The sequence below is a fragment of the Mesoplodon densirostris genome, chromosome 10 (assembly GCF_025265405.1).
Source record: "Mesoplodon densirostris isolate mMesDen1 chromosome 10, mMesDen1 primary haplotype, whole genome shotgun sequence".
NCBI classification, from domain to species: Eukaryota; Metazoa; Chordata; class Mammalia; order Artiodactyla; family Ziphiidae; genus Mesoplodon; species Mesoplodon densirostris.
This window is the reverse complement of record NC_082670.1, coordinates 73,916,175-73,935,715: the sequence shown is the minus strand read 5'-3', so window position 1 is coordinate 73,935,715 and position 19,541 is coordinate 73,916,175. Positions and strand designations below refer to the sequence as shown.

Here is a 19,541-nt window from a genome sequence, read left to right as displayed (position 1 = left end):
TTATTTTTTTTTGTGGTATGCGGGCCTCTCACTGTTGTGGCCTCTCCCGTTGCGGAGCACAGGCTCCGGATGCGCAGGCCCAGCGGCCATGGCTCACGGGCCCAGCCGCTCCACGGCATATGGGATCCTCCCAGACCGGGGCACGAACCCGTATCCCCTGCATCGGCAGGCGGACTCTCAACCACTGCGCCACCAGGGAGGCCCTAAAATAATTATTTTTATTTGGGAAAAGAGAGGAAAACCCAGAATATGTAGATAACTGATGCCAGCATTTTGTCTTCGCTTGTCAACACTGAAAATAAGCATTCATTTTGAGAAAGACAGCTCCTCCTTCTTTCATTTATAATTTTAAAAGTAGATATGGCAGGTTTGGCCATTTGGAAGTTCAAAAGACTGTTTCATTATTCTATTTTGTTTTTTTGTTTGTTTCATTTTATTATTTTTAAGGATCAAGTTGCTGGTGAATGTGTTATAGAAAAACAGGACAGAATCCACCCAGCTTTACAGCCACACAGCTCTGGGTCTGAACCTTTCCTGTCTCAACAGCGGCGGCAGAAGAAAAGAGAACATACTGAGCATAGTGGGGAAAAGAGACAGGTCAGCAGAGATCTCTTTGGAATAAGTCATTGTGCTGCTGCTTGGGAAACAGACTTTAGGAAGCTTCATTTCTATTTAGAATGATGTGCTAAAAAGGCACATACATAATGCAAGGAACATATAAAGAAGGGTAGAAATGCTAAATATTAGTTATCAAATGTCAGTGAGTTGGAAGCAGAGTAAGGATTTTATCTTCTCCAGCAAGGATGGACAGCTCATTTTGAGAGTTAAAGGAACAGGCCAAAAAAGGTAAATCTCTGATTCCTCTTATGTCATATTAATGAACAGTTTCTCCCTCAACTTCTGCATAAGATCGTGGCAACCTCTCATTTCTGGAAGTAACTTTCACAGGCACCCTCTCTATAAGCTTAAATGGTCATTCACTTTTGGCAGAGTTTCTTCCCCTCCACCCCCTGCCAAATGCAATGTTTTAAAGTTTTTGAGAGGGAATCACTGACAAATACATAGATTTACCGATGGGGGACCTTTGGAGGTAGATATATATAACACTGATAATCTCTCTCTCTTTGTTAATTATGGAAGTTCCAAGAGACTCCTCCTCGTCTTTTGCCTTCTCTTTCTACTGTTGGAAAAGTGGATGTCACATCAACACAAAAAGTTGCTGAAAACCAAAGTAGAGTGGTCACTGGGTCTGTGAGCAGTTCGAGGAACAGTGAGATATCATCATCAAAGGTTTGTAGGAGTCTATGTTGGATTTTTTAAAGCTTTATTATAAAGCTTTTTGGTTGTAAATCCTGCATATATTGTGAAGTTTTGTATTAAAACATCTTAGCCCTGCTTTTTGCCAAACACTGGAAAGCGCAAATTTGTGATTCTCAACAGAAGCTTTGATTGAAATGGACAGATTCTATTGTTTCAGGGCTGGTCACTTCCATTTAATTAAGGAGACCAAGTGGATTCTGAATGTAGGAAATGCAGAATTCCCTATTTGCCCTTCCAAAGATGAGCTCTTCCTAGAAATGAGGGCTGTGATCATCCTAGCTAGCAGTTGTAAGCCTGATGTGAACTGGTTTCAAATGGACACTCCCTTAAAGACCTGTGCAGGACCTTTCCTGTAGTGCTGGATGATATGTCATGCATTGTAGGTATTATGAGAACAGTGAATAGGAATGGAAGTAACTGACTTTCTTTAAAAGGACCGACCATTATCAGCAAGAGAGAGGAGGCGACTAAAGCAGTCACAGGAAGAGATCTTCCCCTCAGGTAAAGTTTTCTCTTTCCTTCATCTATTGGAGGTTATTGGTATGGCTCATGGACATAGCATTGGTACTGATTGTGAGGTGTTAAGAATTTCCAGCATCAGTAGTCCATTTGGGAAACCAATTTAGAAGAATTTTTGAAATTTCCTAGTCAAGCCTTTTAAAAAATTGGCATAGTATTGGATCTGGAACTTGTGTTATTAGAGAAAGAGGACTCTAAAAAGAGCAAGAGAGCTTTGAGTGACAGTAACTCCTGGGAGATTTCAGACAGGAAAGCACTCAGGCGACTGTTTAGTTTGTTTCCATGTTCAGAGTGTTGGTCAGAGAAGTGCTGTCCTCTCAGGAACAGAGAGAGGAAGCCAGGAGAATGGTACTGCCCTGGGCTGAGGGCCGTGATCATTCCTATTACTATTATCTAAAGACAACATATTCTAGCAGTTTCCATTTATTGAATGCTGACAATGTCTCAAACATTATGCTAAGTATTTTAAGGGCATTATCTCATTTCATATTTTGCAGCGGAGGAGACTGAGGGTCAGAGGGGTTAAGTAACTTGCTCAAGGTACAGGGCTGGTAGACATAGACCTGAGATTTGAACTGAGGTGTCAGACACCAGAGTGATGATGAATATGCTGTCTGAGTTCCTTCTAGGCTGGCCCTTGCTGGGGTATCTTCCATAAACAGTGCAAAGCCCTCTTCTCTTGAGGCTAGCCCACCATAAACAACTGCTGGGGGTTGTCACTTTTTCAGGCCCTTCAGTGAGGAGAGTTTCTCTGAGTCCAGCGGGGCCAGGGAAACCACAAGAGGAAGGCCACCCTACCCCTGCTCAATGGTTGTCTTCTGACTACAGCGTTGCTCAGGTACATTACATAGTCCTAAGTTAAAAGGTAGACATGTCTACATCTGGCAAGCCTAATAACGGTAAACCTCATAAATGCCAGCTCTATTTATTCCTGGGACAGTGCTGACTTAAGTTACACTTTTCACACTTCCTCTGATAAGAAAAAGAACTGGGCAATAATAATTAAAAGGATTTTGTTTCCTTCATTAAGGGAATGGACTTTTCAGACACTCTTATAAACAACTGGCAGCCTAGTTAATATCTTTCTTAGGCAGTCTTTTAAACAAGACTTCCAAAGGGCTTCCATTAGGCAACACTTTGCTTATTCTGCTGTGTTAATAATATACCAAACGACCTGGCCAGATTTTAGTCTCACTTGCTGATCCTTCCTTTGTTTCCTGTTTGTGTCAAAGTACCTTACCTTTCGACCCAGGGATAATGTAGGGGCACCCTTTGGTGGCTAAATGGATAATTGCAAGGTTTTAATCACGTTCACTTTTTTTGTGTAATAATACCCTGGGAATAATTATTCAGTTTTCTGTATTCCAGTTTTTGACATCATTTCTAGGAGCATATAATTACTTTTTTAAAAAAAGAAACTTCCTGCCCTTGAAAGTAATGAAGATTTTTTTTCCTTTAACAATAGTGTGTAACGATTTAGTTGTTTCACTAATTAAAATGATCCTCTTTATTTTCCAAAGTTGTAACATTTGTGTGTAATTATATCAGGTAATCCTTTAAAAATGAGTATCATGGGTGAGCAAACTGAGGTTACTTTTTATTTAGGTGGCATTCTGTCTAGTTTAAAATGCCAACATTCCTTATGGTACCAGCCCTCTGCTTAGAAGTTCAAACACCAGAACTGTTTGTCTGCTCTCCTCTGGAAAGGAAATTTCTTCATAGCTGAGACTTTCCAGGACCTTATAAAACTTCACCTTGATGTTCCTCAGGCTTCACTTATGAACTTCATGGGTGAACTGGGACATTATTTGGTAAAGTAACTTCAATTTTTATATCCATAGTTCTCCTGTTAAATTGGACCTAGGTGTACATTGTGTCTAGGCATTACATCTAAGACTGTTTCATGTATTACATTCTGGTTGTGTTGTCATGTGGAATTTTGTTTTTCCAAACATTAATAGGAAAGGAAACTCACCCATTGTCTCTCTGAGGTTGAGTTAAGTTCTTCTACAAGTTCAACTGATAAATCAAATGGGGATTCCAAGGGAGGGTAAGTTCTTATTTTTCTATCTCCTTTCATAAGCTATTTCTGTTTGTATTAATTTTATTCTAATTTAATTTAATTTTTTTACTTAAAAAAATTTTTATTGAAGTATAGTTGATTTACAATGTTGTATTAATTTCTGCTGTACAGCACAGTGACTCAGTTATACATATATTCTTTTTCATATTCTTTTCCATTATGGTTTATCACAGGATATTTTGTGTGTGTGTGTGTGCTTTCTCTGAACTTTATTTTTTTATCACAGGATATTGAATAGAGTTCCCTGTGCTATACAGTAGGACCTTGCTGTTTATCCGTCCTATAAATAATAGTTTGCATCTGCTGATCCCACACTCCCAATACTTCCCTCCCCCACCCCCAACCCCCTTGGAAACCACAAGTCTGTTCCCATGTCTTTGAGTCTGTTTCTGTTTCACAGATATGTTTGTTTGTGTCATACTTTAGATTTCACAAATAAGTGATATCATATGGTATTTCTCTTTCTCTTTCTAACTTACTTCGCTTAGTGTGATAACCTCTAGGTCCATCCATGTTGCTGTGAATGACAAGATTTCATTCTTTTTAGTGGCTGAGTAATAGTCCACTGTATGTATGTGTATATAAATGTATGTGTATCTATCTATCTGTCTATCTCACATCTTTATCCATTCATCTGTCAATGGACATTTAGGTTGTTTCCATGTCTTAGTTAGTGTAGATAGTGCTGCTATGAACATAGGGGTGCATGTATCTTTTTGAATTATAGTTTTGTCTGGGTATATGCCTAGGAGTGGAATTGCTGGATGTTGCATGGCAACTCTGTTTTTATTTTCTGAGGAACCTCCATACTGTTTTCCATAATGGCTGCACCAATTTACGTTCCCTTTCACCAACAGTGTAAGAGGGTTCCCTTTTCTCCACATCCTCTCCAGCATTTATTATTTGTAGACTTTTTAACGATGGCCATTCTGACCCGTGTGAGGTGGTACCTCATTGTAGTTTTGATTTGCATTTCTCTAATAATTAGTGATGTTGAACATCTTTTCATGTGCCTATTGGCCATCTTTATGTCTTCTTTGGAGAAATGTCTATTTAGGTCTTCTGCCCATTTTTTGATTGGGTTGTTTTTTGTTGTTGTTGTTATTGAATTGTATGAGCTGTTTATATATTTTGGAAATTAATCCCTTGTCAGTTGCATTGTTTGCAAATATTTTCTCCCAGTCTGTAGGTTATCTTTTCTTTTTTTTTTTTTTTATGGTTTCCGTTGCTGTGCAAAAGCTTATAAGCTTGATTAGGTCCCATTTGTTTATGAATTAATTTTAAATGTACATTTATAGTAGCAATCAGACCTGTAGTACTGTCATTGATAATGTTGTAATTGGTTTTTGGTATATGCAAGAGCTAAAATTCTCTTTTAATGAACACATCTGATTTTCATTCAGAATTCTTATAAAATGTCTTCTTAGATCTGTGGGTTTATAGTTTTCATTAGTGGAAACAGTTTCGCCATTATTTCTTCAAGTATTTTTTTGGACCCCCTCCTGCCCTCCTAAGGATTCTGATTACATGTATATTAGATTGCTTAAAGTTATCCCACAGGTCACTAATCGTATTCTTTTTTTTTTTTTAGTCATTTTTCCTCTGTTCCTTTTTTTTTTTCCTGGCCACACCGCGTGGCTTGTGGGATCTTAGTTCCCCAACCAGGGATTGAACCCATGCCCTCGGCAGTGAAAGCGTGGAGTCCTAACCACAGGACTGCCAGGGAATTCCCATCTGTTCCATTTTTTGTAGATTCTATTGCTGTATCTTTGAGTTCACTAATTTTTTCTCCTGCAGTATCTAATTTGTTAATCCCATCCCACATATTCAACACATTGTACTTATCATTTGTAGTTCAATTTGGATCCTTTTTATATCTTCATTGCCTCTCCTTAACATGTTGGTGTTTCCTCTACCTTGGTCATATGGAATATATATATATATATATATATATATATATATATATATATATATATATATATATAATATTTTTTTTTTTGCGGTACATGGGCTTCTCACTGCTGTGGCCTCTCCCGTTGCGGAGCACAGGCTCCGGACACGCAGGCTCAGCGGCCGTGGCTCACGGGCCCAGCCGCTCCACGGCACGTGGGATCTTTCCGGACCGGGGCACGAACGCGCATCCCCTGCATCGGCAGGCGGACTCCTAACCACTGTGCCACCAGGGAAGCCCTGGAATATATTTTTAATAACCATTTTAATGTCCTTATTTACTAATTCTGTCACTTGTATCACTTCTGGATCTATTTCTATTAACTTATGTTTTTTCTCTTCATAATTGTGTGCTATTTTCCTGCTTTGCATGTCTAGTATTTTATTTTATTTTTTTTTGTGATACGTGGGCCTCTCACTGTTGTGGCCTCTCCCGTTGCGGAGCACAGGCTCCAGACGTGCAGGCCCAGCGGCCATGGCTCACGGGCACAGCCACTCCGCGGCATGTGGGATCCTCCCGGACCGGGGCACGAACCCGCGTCCCCTGCATTGGCAGGCGGACTCTCAACCACTGCACCACCAGGGAAGCCCTCATGTCTGGTATTTTTGACGTGATGCCAGACATTGTCAATTTTATCCCATTAATTGATGATATTTTTATATTTCTTTAAATATTCTTGAACTTTGTACTTGGATATAGTGAAATTACTTAGAAATAGTTGGGCGGAATTTATATGCAAAATCTGGGACCTTGTCTTTCTCACTCTCTCCTTTCCAAGATTCTTCTCTCACTTTCTAGTGGCAGTGGTGGTCTCGAACTCTGTCCTTTGGTTTTGCAGGCAAGAAAGACTGTGGGTTTTCTGTTTTACTTTAGCTGCCTATGGCTTGCCTTTAGGCTAAAGGTGTTGACTCTCCTCCAGAATCTGCTTGCAAATTTTGTACATTCTTCATTGTCCTCACATAGTTGATTTTTGTATTTTGTCCAGAGTTTATACTTATTTGTGGAAGGGTTCTGTCTGTAGGAACTTACTTGCTCATTAGAAAGCAGAACTTCCTAAAGGTTATTTTGTATCTAATTTCTAATGAAAAATTCTCATGAAGCCAATTAATAACAAGAGAATTTTTTCTTTTCCAGGAAAGGTCATACAAATGAAATGAGTGACTTGGTACAATTGATGACACAGACCCTGAAGTTGGACTCTAAAGAGAGCTATGAAGATCTCCCGGTACCAGAGCCAGTGTCAGAATTTAAACTTCATCGGAAGTATCGGGACACGCTGATACTTCATGGGAGAGTTGCAGAGGGGGCAGAGGAACTCCATTTTAAAGAGCTACCTTCAGGTGGTCAGTTTATTGTTTTACACCAAGCTGGAGAGCATATGTTTACTGGAGAAATGTATCAAACTAAGGAGCTTAATGCTTGCAAAATTTTTTGGTTTTTTTCATTATTTCATTTGGATATCTTCATAAAAAATATATCTTATTTTATGTAACAGTTGTATTCCTGAAAAGTTGAATGAAAATTGGTTTTTAAAAATAAATGTAAATAAATACATGTTTGGAATTTTTCATGTGGACTTTCTTCAAATTAGACAATTTGTAGTTTTTAGATTTAGGAGGTGGTGATGAGACATGAAGCGTAAGTTCATATATACATTTTAGTCATTAAAAATACATGAACTCTTGGGCTTCCCTGATGGCACAGTGGTTGAGAGTCCGCCTGCCAATGCAGGGGACACGGGTTCATGTCCCGGTCCAGGAAGGTCCCACATGCCGCGGAGCGGCTGGGCCTGTGAGCCATGGCTGCTGAGCCTGCGCGTCCGGAGCCTGTGCTCCGCAATGGGAGACGCCACAGCAGTGAGAGGCCCGCGTACCGCAAAAAAAACAAAAACAAAAAAACATGAACTCTTAAACTAAACCCTTGTCAAAGTGAAAAGAATCTTAACATGACAAGATTACCAGGAAAAAAAAAAGAAAAAAAATTGTTTTCTTCTTGCTGCAGTGGTGAAAGTGTTTACTTTTTCCCTGTTGTTGTTATTGCTTTTTAGCTATCGTGCCAGGTTCTGAAAAAATCAGAAGAATAGTTGAAGTCTTGAGAGCTGATGTAATTCGGGGCCTGGGGATTCAGCTTTTAGAGCACGTGTATGATATTTTGGAAGACGAGGATGAATTGGCAAGAGAGGTGAGTGTCCTATTAGCTGTGTCAGCTGCTTATGCTACGGAATTTTTTTAATGGCCTTTTGAAATATAATTAACATACCATACATTTTACCCATTTAAAGTATACAATTCAGTGGTTTTTAATATGTTCACAGAGTTATACAACCATCACCACATCAATGTTAGAACATTTAATTATCCCCAAAAGAAACCCTGTACCCACTGTCACTCCCCATTGTCCTATAGGCCTTTCACCCCTAAGCAACCACTAATATTTCTGTCTCTATATCTGCCTATTCTGGACATTTCATTTAAATAGAGATGTACAAAATTATGTGGTCTTTTGTGACTGATATCTTTCATTTAGCGTAAGTTTTCAAGATTCATCCATGTTGTAGGGCACGTCATGTACTTCATTCTTTTATATGGCTGAATAGTATTCCATTGTATGGTATACCACATTTTGTTTATCTATTCACCAGCTGATAGACAGGTTGTTTCCACTTTTTAAAAAATTTATTTATTTATTTATTTATTTATTTATTTATTTATTTATTTATTTATTTATTTATTTATTTTTGGCTGCGTTGGGTGTTCATTGCTGTGTGTGGGCTTTCTCTAGTTGTGGAGAGCGGGGGCTACTATTCGTTGCGGTGCACAGGCTTCTCATTGCGGTGGCTTCTCTTATTGTGGAGCATGGGCTCTACGTGCGCGGGCTTCAGTAGGTGTGGTGTGTGGACTCAGTAGTTGTGGCTCGCGGGCTCTAGAGCGCAGGCTCAGTAGTTGGGGTGCACAGGCTTAGTTGCTCTGTGGCATGTGGGATCTTCCTGGATCAGGGCTCGAACCTGTGTCCCCTGCATTGACAGGCGGATTCTTAAGCACTGCACCAGCAGGGAATCCCTGCTAAGTGTTTTTTATCATGAAAAGGTGTTGGGTTTGTCAAATGCTTTCTATTTAGATGATCATGTGGTTTTTGTTTTTTCTTCTGTTGATATGGTGTGTTGCATTAATTGGTTTTTGGATGTTAAATCATCCTTGTATTCCTGAGATAAATCCCACTTGGTCATGGTGTATATTGCTTCTTATATGTTGCTAGAGTCATGTTTCTAGTATTTTCTTGAGCATTTTTGTGTCTCTGTTCACATGAGATATTGGCCTTCAGTTTTCTTTTCTTGTGATATTTTTATTGGTTTTGTTATCAGGGTAATACTGGCCTCAGAATGAGTTGGGGAGTTTCCCTCATCTTTCTTGGGAAGAATTAGTGAAGAACTGGTATTAATTCTTCTTGAAATGTTTGCTAGAATTCACCAATGAAGGCATCTGGGTGGGCCTGAGTTTTTCTTTGTGGGTAGTTTTTTGATAATAAATTCCATGTCTTTACTTACTATATTCAGATTATTCTTCTCTTTCTAAAATTTGTATCTTTCTAGGAATTTGTCCTTTTCAACTAAGTTATCTAATTGGCGTATAATTTTATTTTGAATTTTTGAATTTTATTTTATTTTTTTATACAGCAGGTTCTTATTAGTCATCAGTTTTATACACATCAGAGTATACATGTCAATCCCAATCGCCCAATTCATCACACCACCACCACCACCACTCTGCTGCTATCCCCCCTTGGTGTCCATACGTTTGTTCTCTACATCTGTGTCTCAATTTCTGCCCTGCAAACCGGTTCATCTGTACCATTTTTCTAGGTTCCACATATATGCGTTAATATACGATATTTGTTTTTCTCTTTCTGGCTTACTTCACTCTGTATGACAGTCTCTAGATCCATCCATGACTCAACAAATGACCCAATTTCATTGTTTTTATGGCTGAGTAATATTCCATTGTATATATGTACCACATCTTCTTTATCCATTCGTCTGTCAATGGGCATTTAGGTTGCTTCCATGACCTGGCTATTGTAAATAATGCTGCAATGAACATTGGGGTGCATAATTTTGAATTATGGTTTTCTCTGGGTATATGCCCAGTAGTGGGATAGCTGGATCATATGGTAATTCTATTTTAAGTTTTTTAAGGAACCTCCATACCATTCTCCATAGTGGCTGTATCAATTTACATTCCCACCAACAGTGCAAGAGGGTTCCCTTTTCTCCACACCCTCTCCAGCATTTGTTGTTTGTAGATTTTCTGATGATGCCCATTCTAACTGGGGTGACGTGATACCTCATTGTAGTTTTGATTTGCATTTCTCTAATAATTAGTGGGGTTGAGCAGCTTTTCATGTGCCTCTTGGCCACCTGTATGTCTTCTTTGGAGAAATGTCTATTTAGGTCTTCTGCCTTTTTTTTTTTTCTTTTTTTTTTTGCGGTACACGGGCCTCTCACTGCTGTGGCCTCTCCCGTTGCGGATCACAGGCTCCGGATGCGCAGGCTCAGCGGCCATGGCTCACGGGCCCAGCCGCTCCACAGCATGTGGGATCTTCCCAGACCGAGGCACGAACCCGTGTCCCCTGCATCGGCAGGCGGACTCTCAACCACTGCGCCACCAGGGAAGCCCCTGCCCATTTTTGGATTGGGTTGTTTGTTTTTTTAATATTGAGCTACATGAGCTGTTTATATATATATATATATATATATATATATATATATATATATATATATATATATATATATATTTATATATATGTTTTTTCTTTGTGGTACACGGGCCTCTCTCTGTTGTGGAGCACAGGCTCTGGATGCGCAGGCTCAGCGGCCATGGCTCACAGGCCTAGCCGCTCCGTGGCATGTGGGATCTTCCCGGACCGGGGTACGAACCCGTGTCCCCTGCATCGGCAAGCTGACTCTCAACCACTGCGCCACCAGGGAAGCCCTGTTTATATATTTTGGAGATTAATCCTTTGTCTGTTGATTCATTTACAAATATTTTCTCCCATTCTGAGGGTTGTCTTTTCGTCTTGTTTCTGGTTTCCTTTGCTGTGCAAAAGCTTTGAAGTATCATTAGGTCCCATTTGTTTATTTTTGTTTTTATTTCCATTACTTTAGGAGGTGGATCAAAAAAGATCTTGCTGTGATTTATGTCAAAGAGTGTTCTTCCTCTGTTTTCGTCTGAGAGTTTTATAGTGTCCGGTATTATGTTTAGGTCTCTAATCCATTTTGAGTTTATTTTTGTGTATGGTGTTAGGGAGTGTTCTAATTTCATTCTTTTACATGTAGCTGTCCAGTTTTCCCAGCACCACTTATTGAAGAGGCTGTCTTTCCTCCATTATATATCCTTGCCTCCTTTGTCATAGATTAGTTGACCATATGTGTGTGGGTTTATCTCTGGGCTTTCTATCTTGTTCCATTGATCTGTATTTCTGTTTTTGTGCCAGTACCATATTGTCTTGATTACTGTAGCTTTGTAGTATAGTCTGAAGTCAGGGAGTCTGATTCCTCCAGCTCCGTTTTTTTCCCTCAAGACTGCTTTGGCTATTTGGAGTCTTTTGTGTCTCCATACAAATTTTAAGATTTTTTTGTTCTAGTTCCGTAAAAAATGTCATTGGTAATTTGATAGGGATTGCATTGAATCTGTAGATTGCTTTGGGTAGTATAGTCATTTTCACAGTGTGGATTCTTCCAATCCAAGAACATGGTATATCTCTCCATCTGTTGGTATCATCTTCAATTTCTTTCATCAGTGTCTTATAGTTTTCTGCATACAGGTCTTTTGTCTCCCTAGGTAGGTTTATTCCTAGGTATTTTATTCTTTTTGTTGCAGTGGTAAATGGGAGTGTTTCCTTAATTTCTCTTTCAGATTTTTCATCATTAGTGTATAGGAATGCAAGAGATTTCTGTGCATTAATTTTGTATCCTGCAACTTTACCAAATCCATTGATTAGCTCTAGTAGTTTTCTGGTGGCATCTTTAGGATTCTCTATGTATAGTATCATGTCATCTGCAAAGAGTAACAGTTTTACTTCTTCTTTTCCAATTTGTATGCCTTTTATTTCTTTTTCTTCTCTGATTGCCGACACTAGGACTTCCAAAACTATGTTGAATAATAGTGGTGAGAGTGGACATCCTTGTCTTGTTCCTGATCTTAGAGGAAATGCTTTCAGTTTTTCACCATTGATAATGATGTTTGCTGTGGGTTTGTCATATATGGCCTTTATTATGTTGAGGTAGGTTCCTTCTATGCCCATTTTCTGGAGAGTTTTTATCATAAATGGGTGTTGAATTTTGTCAGAAGCTTTTTCTGTATCTATTGAGATGATCATATGGTTTTTATTCTTCAATTTGTTAATATGGTGTATCACATTGATTGATTTACATATATTGAAGAATCCTTGCATCCCTGGGATAAATCCCACTTGATCATGGTGTATGATCCTTTTAATGTGTTGTTGGATTCTGTTTGCTGGTATTTTGTTCAGGAATTTTGCATCTATATTCATTAGTGATATTGGTCGGTAATTTTCTTTTTTTTGTAGTATCTTTGTCTGGTTTTGGTATCAGGGTATTGGTGGCCTCATAGAATGAATTTGGGAGTGTTCCTTCCTCCACAATTTTCTGGAAGAGTTTGAGAAGGATGGGTATTAGTTGTTCTCTAAATGTTTGATAGAATTAACCTGTGAAGCCATCTGGTCCTGGACTTTTGCTTGTTGGAAGATTTTTTGTGTGTGTGGTACCCAGGCCTCTCACTGTTGTGGCCTCTCCTGTTGCGGAGCACAGGCTCCAGACGCGCAGGCTCAGTGGCCATGGCTCACGGGCCTGGCTGCTCCGCGGCATGTGGGATCTTCCCAGACCGGGGCACAAACCCGTGTCCCCTGCATCGGCAGGTGGACTCTCAACCACTGCGCCACCAGGGAAGCCCTTGTTGGAAGATTTTTTTTTTTTTTTTTTTTTTTTTTGCGGTATGTGGCCTCTCACTGCTGTGGCCTCTCCCGCAGCGGAGCACAGGCTCTGGACGCACAGGCCCAGCAGCCACGGCCCACGGGCCCAGCCGCTCCGCGGCACGCGGGATCCTCCCAGACCGGGGCACAACCCCCACCCCCCCTGCATCAGCAGGCGGACTTCCAGCCACCGCGCCACCAGGGAAGCCCCATGTTGGAAGATTTTTAATCACAGTTTCAATTTCATCACTTGTGATTGATCTGTTCATATTTTCTATTTCTTCTTGGTTCAGTCTTGGAAGGTTATACCTTTCTAAGAATTTGTCCATTTCTTCCAGATTGTCCATTTTATTGGCATAGAATTGCTTGTAGTAGTCTCTTAGGATGCTTTGTATTTCTGTGGTGTCTGTTGTAACTTCTCCTTTTGCATTTCTAATTTTATTGATTTGAGTCCTCTCCATCTTTTTCTTGATGAGTCTGCCTAATGGTTTATCAATTTTGTTTATCTTGTCAAAGAACCAGCTGTTAGTTTTATTGATCTTTGCTATTGTTTTCTTTGTTTCTATTTCATTTATTTCTGCTCTTAACTTTATGATTTCTTTCTTTCTGCTAACTTTGGGTTTTGTTTGTTCTTCTTTCTCTAGTTTCTTTAGGTGTAAGGTTAGATTGTTTATTTGAGACTTTTCTTGTTTCTTGAGGTAGGCTTGTATAGCTATAAACTTCCCTCTTAGAACTGCTTTTGCTGCATCCCATAGGTTTTGGATCATTGTGTTTTCATTATCATTTGTCTCTAGGTATTTTTTGATTTCCTCTTTGATTTCTTCAGTGATCTCTTGGTTATTAAGTAACGTATTATTCAGCCTCCATGTTTGTGTTTTTTACGATTTTTTCCCTGTAATTCATTTCTAATCTCATAGCATTGTGGTCAGAAAAGATGCTTGATACAATTTCAGTTTTCTTAAATTTACTGAGGCTTTATGTGTGACCCAAGTTGTGATCTATCCTGGAGAATGTTCTGTGCGCACTTGAGAAGAAAGCGTAATCTGCTGTTTTTGGATGGAATGTCCTATAAATATCAATTAAATCTATCTGGTCTATTGTGTCATTTAAAGCTTGTGTTTCCTTATTTATTTTCATTTTGGATGATCTGTCCATTGGTGTAAGTGAGGTGTTAAAGTCCCCCACTGTTATTGTGTTACTGTTGATTTCCTCTTTCATAGCTGTTAGTAGTTGCCTTATGTATTAAGGTGCTCCTATGTTGGGTGCATATATGTTTATAATTCTTATATCTTCTTCTTGGATTGATCCCTTGGTCATTATGTAGTGTCCTTCCTTGTCTCTTGTAACATTCTTTATTTTAAAGTCTATTTAATATGATATGAGGATTGCTACTCCAGCTTTCTTTTGATTTCCATTTGCATGGAATATCTTTTTCCATCCCCTCACTATCAGTCTGTATGTGTCCCTAGGTCTGAAGTGGGTCTCTTGTAGACAGCATATATATGGGTCTTGTTTTTGTATCCATTCAGCAAGCCTGTGTCTTTTTTTTTTTTTTTTTTCTTTTTTTGCGGTACGCGGGCCTCTCACTGTTGTGGCCTCTCCCATTGCGGAGCACAGACTCTGGACGTGCAGGCTCAGCGGCCATGGCTCATGGGCCTAGCCGCTCCGCAGCATGTGGGATCCTCCCAGACCGGGGCATGAACCCACGTCCCCTGCATCGGCAGGTGGACTGTCAACCACCGGGCCACCTGGAAGCCCAAGCCTGTGTCTTTTGGTTGGAGCATTTAATCCATTCATGTTTAAGGTAATTATCTATATGTATGTTCCTATGACCATTTTCTTAATTGTTTTGGGTTTGTTTTTGTAGGTCGTTTTCTTCTCTTGTGTTTCCCACTTAGATAAGTTCCTTTAGCATTTGTTGTAGAGCTGGTTTGGTGGTGAAGAATTCTCTTAGCTTTTGCTTGTCTGTAAAACTTTTGATTTCTCCATTGAATCTGAATGAGATCCTTGTCAGGTAGAGTAATCTTGGTTGTAGGTTCTTCCCTTTCATCACTTTAAGTATATCATGCCACTCACTTCTGGCTTGTAGAGTTTCTGCCGAGAAATCAGCTGTTAACCTTATGGGAGTTCCCTTGTATGTTATTTGTCATTTTTCCCTGGTTGCTTTCAATAATTTTTCTTTGTCTTTAATTTTTGCCAGTTTGATTACTGTGTGTCTCAGTGTTTCTCCTTGGGTTTATCCTGTATGGGACTCTCTGTGCTTCCTGGACTTGGGTGACTATTTCCTTTCCCATGTTAGGGAAGTTTTTGACTGTAATCTCTTCAAATATTTTCTCAGGTCCTTTCTCTCTCTCTTCTCCTTCTGGGACCCCTATAATGCAAATGTTGTTGCATTTAATGTTGTCCCAGAGGTCTCTTCGGCTGTCTTCATTTCTTTTCATTCTTTTTTCTTTATTCAGTTCTGCAGCAGTGAATTCCACCATTCTGTCTTCCAGGTCACTTATGTGTTCTGCCTCAGTTATTCTGCTATTGATTCCTTCTAGTGTATTTTTCATTTCAGATATTGTGTTGTTCATCTCTGTTTGTTCTTTAATTCTTCTAGGTCTTTGTTAAACATTTCTTGCATCTTCTCAATCTTTGCCTCCATTCTGTTTCCGAGGTCCTGGATCATCTTCACTATCATTATTCTGAATTCTTTTTCTGGAAGGTTGCCTATCTCCACTTCATTTCGTTGTTTTCCTGGGGTTTTATCTTGTTCCTTCATGTGGTACATAGCCCTCTGCCTTTTCATCTTGTCTGTTTTTCTGTGAATGTGGTTTTTGTTCCACAGGCTGCAGGATTGTAGTTCTTCTTGCTTCTGCTGTCTGCCCTCTGGTGGATGAGGCTATCTAAGAGGCTTGTGCAAGTTTCCTGATGGGAGGGACTGGTGCTGGGTAGAGCTGGCTGTTGCTTTTGTGGGCAGAGGTCAGTAAAACTTCAATCCACTTGTCTGCTGATGGGTGGGGCTGGGTGCCCTCCCTGTTGGTTGTTTGGCCTGAGACAACCCAACACTGGAGCCTACCCGGGCTCTTTGGTGGGGCTAATGGCAGACTCTGGGAGGGCTCACACCAAGGAGTACTTCCCAGAACTTCTGCTGCCAGTGTCCTTGTCCTCACGGTGAGACACAGCCACCCCCTGCCTCTGCAGGAGACCCTCCAACACTAGCAGGTAGGTCTGGTTCAGTCTCCTATGGGGTCACTGCTCTTTCCCCTGTGTCCCGATGCACACACTACTTTGTGTGTGCCCTCCAAGAGTGGAGTCTCTGTTTCCCCCAGTCCTGTCGAAGTCCTGCAATCAATTCCCGCTAGCCTTCAAATTCTGATTCTCTAGGAATTCCTCCTCCTGTTGCCGGACCCCCAGGTTGGGAAACCTGACATGGGGTTCAGAACCTTCACTCCAGTGGGTGGACTTCTGTGGTATAAGTGTTCTCCAGTCTGTGAGTCACCCACCCAGCAGTTATGGGATTTGATTTTACTGTGATTGTGCCCCTCCTACCATCTCACTGTGGCTTCTCCTTTGTCTTTTGGTGTGCGGTATCTTTTTTGGTGAGTTCCAGTGTCTTCCTGTCGATGATTGTCCAGCAGCTAGTTGTGATTGTGGTGTTCTCACAAGAGGGAGTGAGAGCATGGCCTTCTACTCTGCCATCTTGGTTCAGGGCCCACACACCAGCATACAATTACTATTAGAAATTCTTTTTAATATTTTTTATTTCTGTAAGGTTGGTTGTTTAGGAGTGTATTGTTTAATTTCCACATATATTTGCACAAATATATTACATTTTTCTATTTTATAGGTTCAACAGTGTATTATATACATGCTGGTTTTTTAAATTATAGTAAAATACACATAACTTCAAATTTAGCATTTTAACCATTTTTTTAAGTATTTGGTTCAGTGGCCTTAAGTATGCTTACATTATTGTGCAAACAGCACCACCATCCATCTCCAGAACTTTTTGCATTTTTCAAAACTGAAACTCTGTACCAATTAAATAAAAACTCCCCACTTAACCCTCCTACCAGCTCTTGGCAACCACCATTCTAATTTCTGTGTCTATGAATTTAACTACTCTAAGCCTTGATACAATGCCTGAACACAGCATCTAGAAAAAGTAAAACTCACCTGTAAAGAAAACTTAAGGCCCAGATGGCTTTGCTGGTGAATTCTTCCAATCATCTAAGGAAGAAATAACACAAATCCTACACAAATTCTTTAGAAAACAGAAAAAGAAGGGACATTTCTCATTTCTCCCCATAAGCCCAGAATAACCGTGATACCAAAACCCAACAAGGACACTACATGAAAAAACATGAGACCAGAATCTCTCATGAACATCTTAATCATCTAGTATTTTGCTGAAGATTTTTGCATCAGTGGTCATAAGGGATATTAGTCTGTATTTTTCTTTTCCTACAGTGTCCCTCTTTGGCCCTAGCACCAGGGCAATGCTGGCCTCATAAATGAGCCAGGAAGTGCTCCTTCCTCATTAACTCTCTGAAGAGTTTGAGAAGGATTGGTATCAGTTCCTGTCCAAATGTTTGGCAGAATTCACCAGCAAAGGTCCAGGGCCTTTCCTTGTTAGGAGGTTTAGATTACTGATTCAGTTTCCTTGCTAGTTAAATAGAAGATTTTCTATTTCTTCATGATTCAGTTTTGGTAGGTTTTATGTTTCTTGGAATTTGTCCATTTTGTCGAGGTTATGCAACTTGTTGGTGTACAGTTGTTCATAGTACTTTCTTAGAATCCTTTTTATTTCTTTTTATTAGTGGTAGTAACATCCCAAATCCATTTCAGATTTTAGTAATTTGAGTCTTTTTTTTTCTTAGTATAGCTAAAGGTTTGTCAATTTTGTTCATCTTTCTGAAGAACCAACTTTTGCTTTTATTGATTTTTTGCTATTTTTCTGTTCTCAATTATATTCATCTCAGCTCTAATCTTACTATTTCCTCCTTCTGCTAGTTTTAGGTTTAATTTGTTCTTTTTTCTATTTCTTTAGGCTGCAAAGTTAGGTTGTTGACTTGAAATCTTTTTTTAAAAAATATTTATTTATTTATTTGGTTGTGTCAGGTCTTAGTTGCGGCACGGTGGGATATTCACTGCCACATGTGGGATCTTCCTTGTGGCATGCAGGATCTTTAGTTGCAGCATGTGAACTCTTAGTTGCAACATGTGAGATCTAGTTCCCTGACCAGGGATTGAACCCAGGCCCCCTGCATTGGGAACGTGGAGTCTTAGCCACTGGACTACCAGGGAAGTCCCAAAATCTTTTTTCTTTTTTAACATAAGCATTTACAGCTATAAATTACCCCCTTAGCACTGCTTTTGCTGCATCTCATAAGTTTTGGTATATTGTTCTCATTTTCATTTGTCTCTCAATATCTTAAATTTCCCTTGTGATTTCTTCTTTGGTGCATTGGAGTGTGTTATTTAATTTCCACATATGTGTGAATATTCTAGTTTCCTTCTGTCATTGATTTCTAACTTCATCCTGTTGTGGTCAGAGAAGATACTTTGTATGTTCTTTTTTAATCTATTGAGACTTAGTTTGTGGCCTAATATATATATCTCTTTTGGAAAATGTTTCATGTGCACTTGAGAAGGATGTGTATCCTATTATTGTTGGGTAGAGTATTCCCTATATGTCTGTTAGATCTACTTAGTTTTTGCATTGTTCAACTCCTCTGTTTTCGTATCTTCTGTCTGGTTGTCCTATCTGTTATTGAGAGTGTGAAGTTTCCAACTATTATTTGTAGAACTGTCTTTTTTCCTTTAATTCTGTCAAATTTGGCATCAAATATTTTGATGGTCTGTTATTAGGTGCATAAACATTTATAATTATTATATCTTCCTGCCGTATTGATCCTTTTGTTAATGTATAATGTCATTGTGTCTTGTAACCTTTTGTGTCTTCAAGTCTGTTTTGTCTGATATTAGTATAGTCACCCCTGCTCTCTTTTGATTACTATTTGCATGGGATATCTTTTTCAGTCCTTTCATTTTCAATCTGTTTTGGATCTAAAGTCTCTTGTAGAAAGCATATAGTTCTTTAAAAAATTAATTAATTAATTATATTTTTGGCTGCATTGGGTCTTCATTGCTATGCGCGGGCTTTCTCTAGTTGCGACAAGTGGGGGCTGCTCTTCGTTGCAGTGCGTGGGCTTCTCATTGCGGTGGCTTCTCTTGTTGTGGAGCACAGGCTTTAGGCACATGGGCTTCAGTAGTTGTGGCACACGGGCTCAGTAGTTGCAGCTCACAGGCTCTAGAGCCCCGGCTCAGTAGTTGTGGCACACGGGCTTTGTTGCTCCGCAGCATGTGGGATCTGCCCGGACCAGGGCTCGAATCATGTCCCCTGCATTGGCAGGTGGATTCTTAACCACTGCACCACCAGGGAAGCCCCAGAAAGCATATAGTTTTGTTAACAATTCTGCCAATTTCCGTCTTTGTGATTGGAGAGTTTAATTCATTTACACTTAAGCAATTACTGATAAGGAGGAACTTCCATTATTTTGCTGTTTGTTTTCTATATGCTTTATAGCTTTTTCTGTTCCTAATACCCTGTATTACTGCCTTCTTTTATGTTTAGTACTTCTTTTTTTTTTGTAGTGAAACACTTTAATTCCCTTTTCATTTCCTTTAGTG

The 19,541-nt window shown here is 39.6% G+C and overlaps 1 protein-coding gene across 5 annotated transcripts in view; it reads left to right on the top strand.

Annotated features, from left to right (window-relative positions):
* Nucleotides 1-19,541, top strand: part of NEK4 (NIMA related kinase 4) — a 43,347-nt gene that overhangs the window by 16,505 nt on the left and 7,301 nt on the right. For 4 of the 5 annotated variants that reach the window (XM_060110195.1, XM_060110193.1, XM_060110197.1 and 1 more), the window contains 7 exons: nucleotides 448-597; nucleotides 1,141-1,290; nucleotides 1,755-1,821; nucleotides 2,568-2,677; nucleotides 3,801-3,889; nucleotides 7,008-7,216; nucleotides 7,921-8,054. In XM_060110195.1, the coding sequence (XP_059966178.1) occupies nucleotides 448-597; nucleotides 1,141-1,290; nucleotides 1,755-1,821; nucleotides 2,568-2,677; nucleotides 3,801-3,889; nucleotides 7,008-7,216; nucleotides 7,921-8,054 (909 nt within the window). The remainder of the gene's footprint in view (nucleotides 1-447; nucleotides 598-1,140; nucleotides 1,291-1,754; nucleotides 1,822-2,567; nucleotides 2,678-3,800; nucleotides 3,890-7,007; nucleotides 7,217-7,920; nucleotides 8,055-19,541) is intronic. The other variant, XM_060110194.1, reaches the window with a different exon arrangement.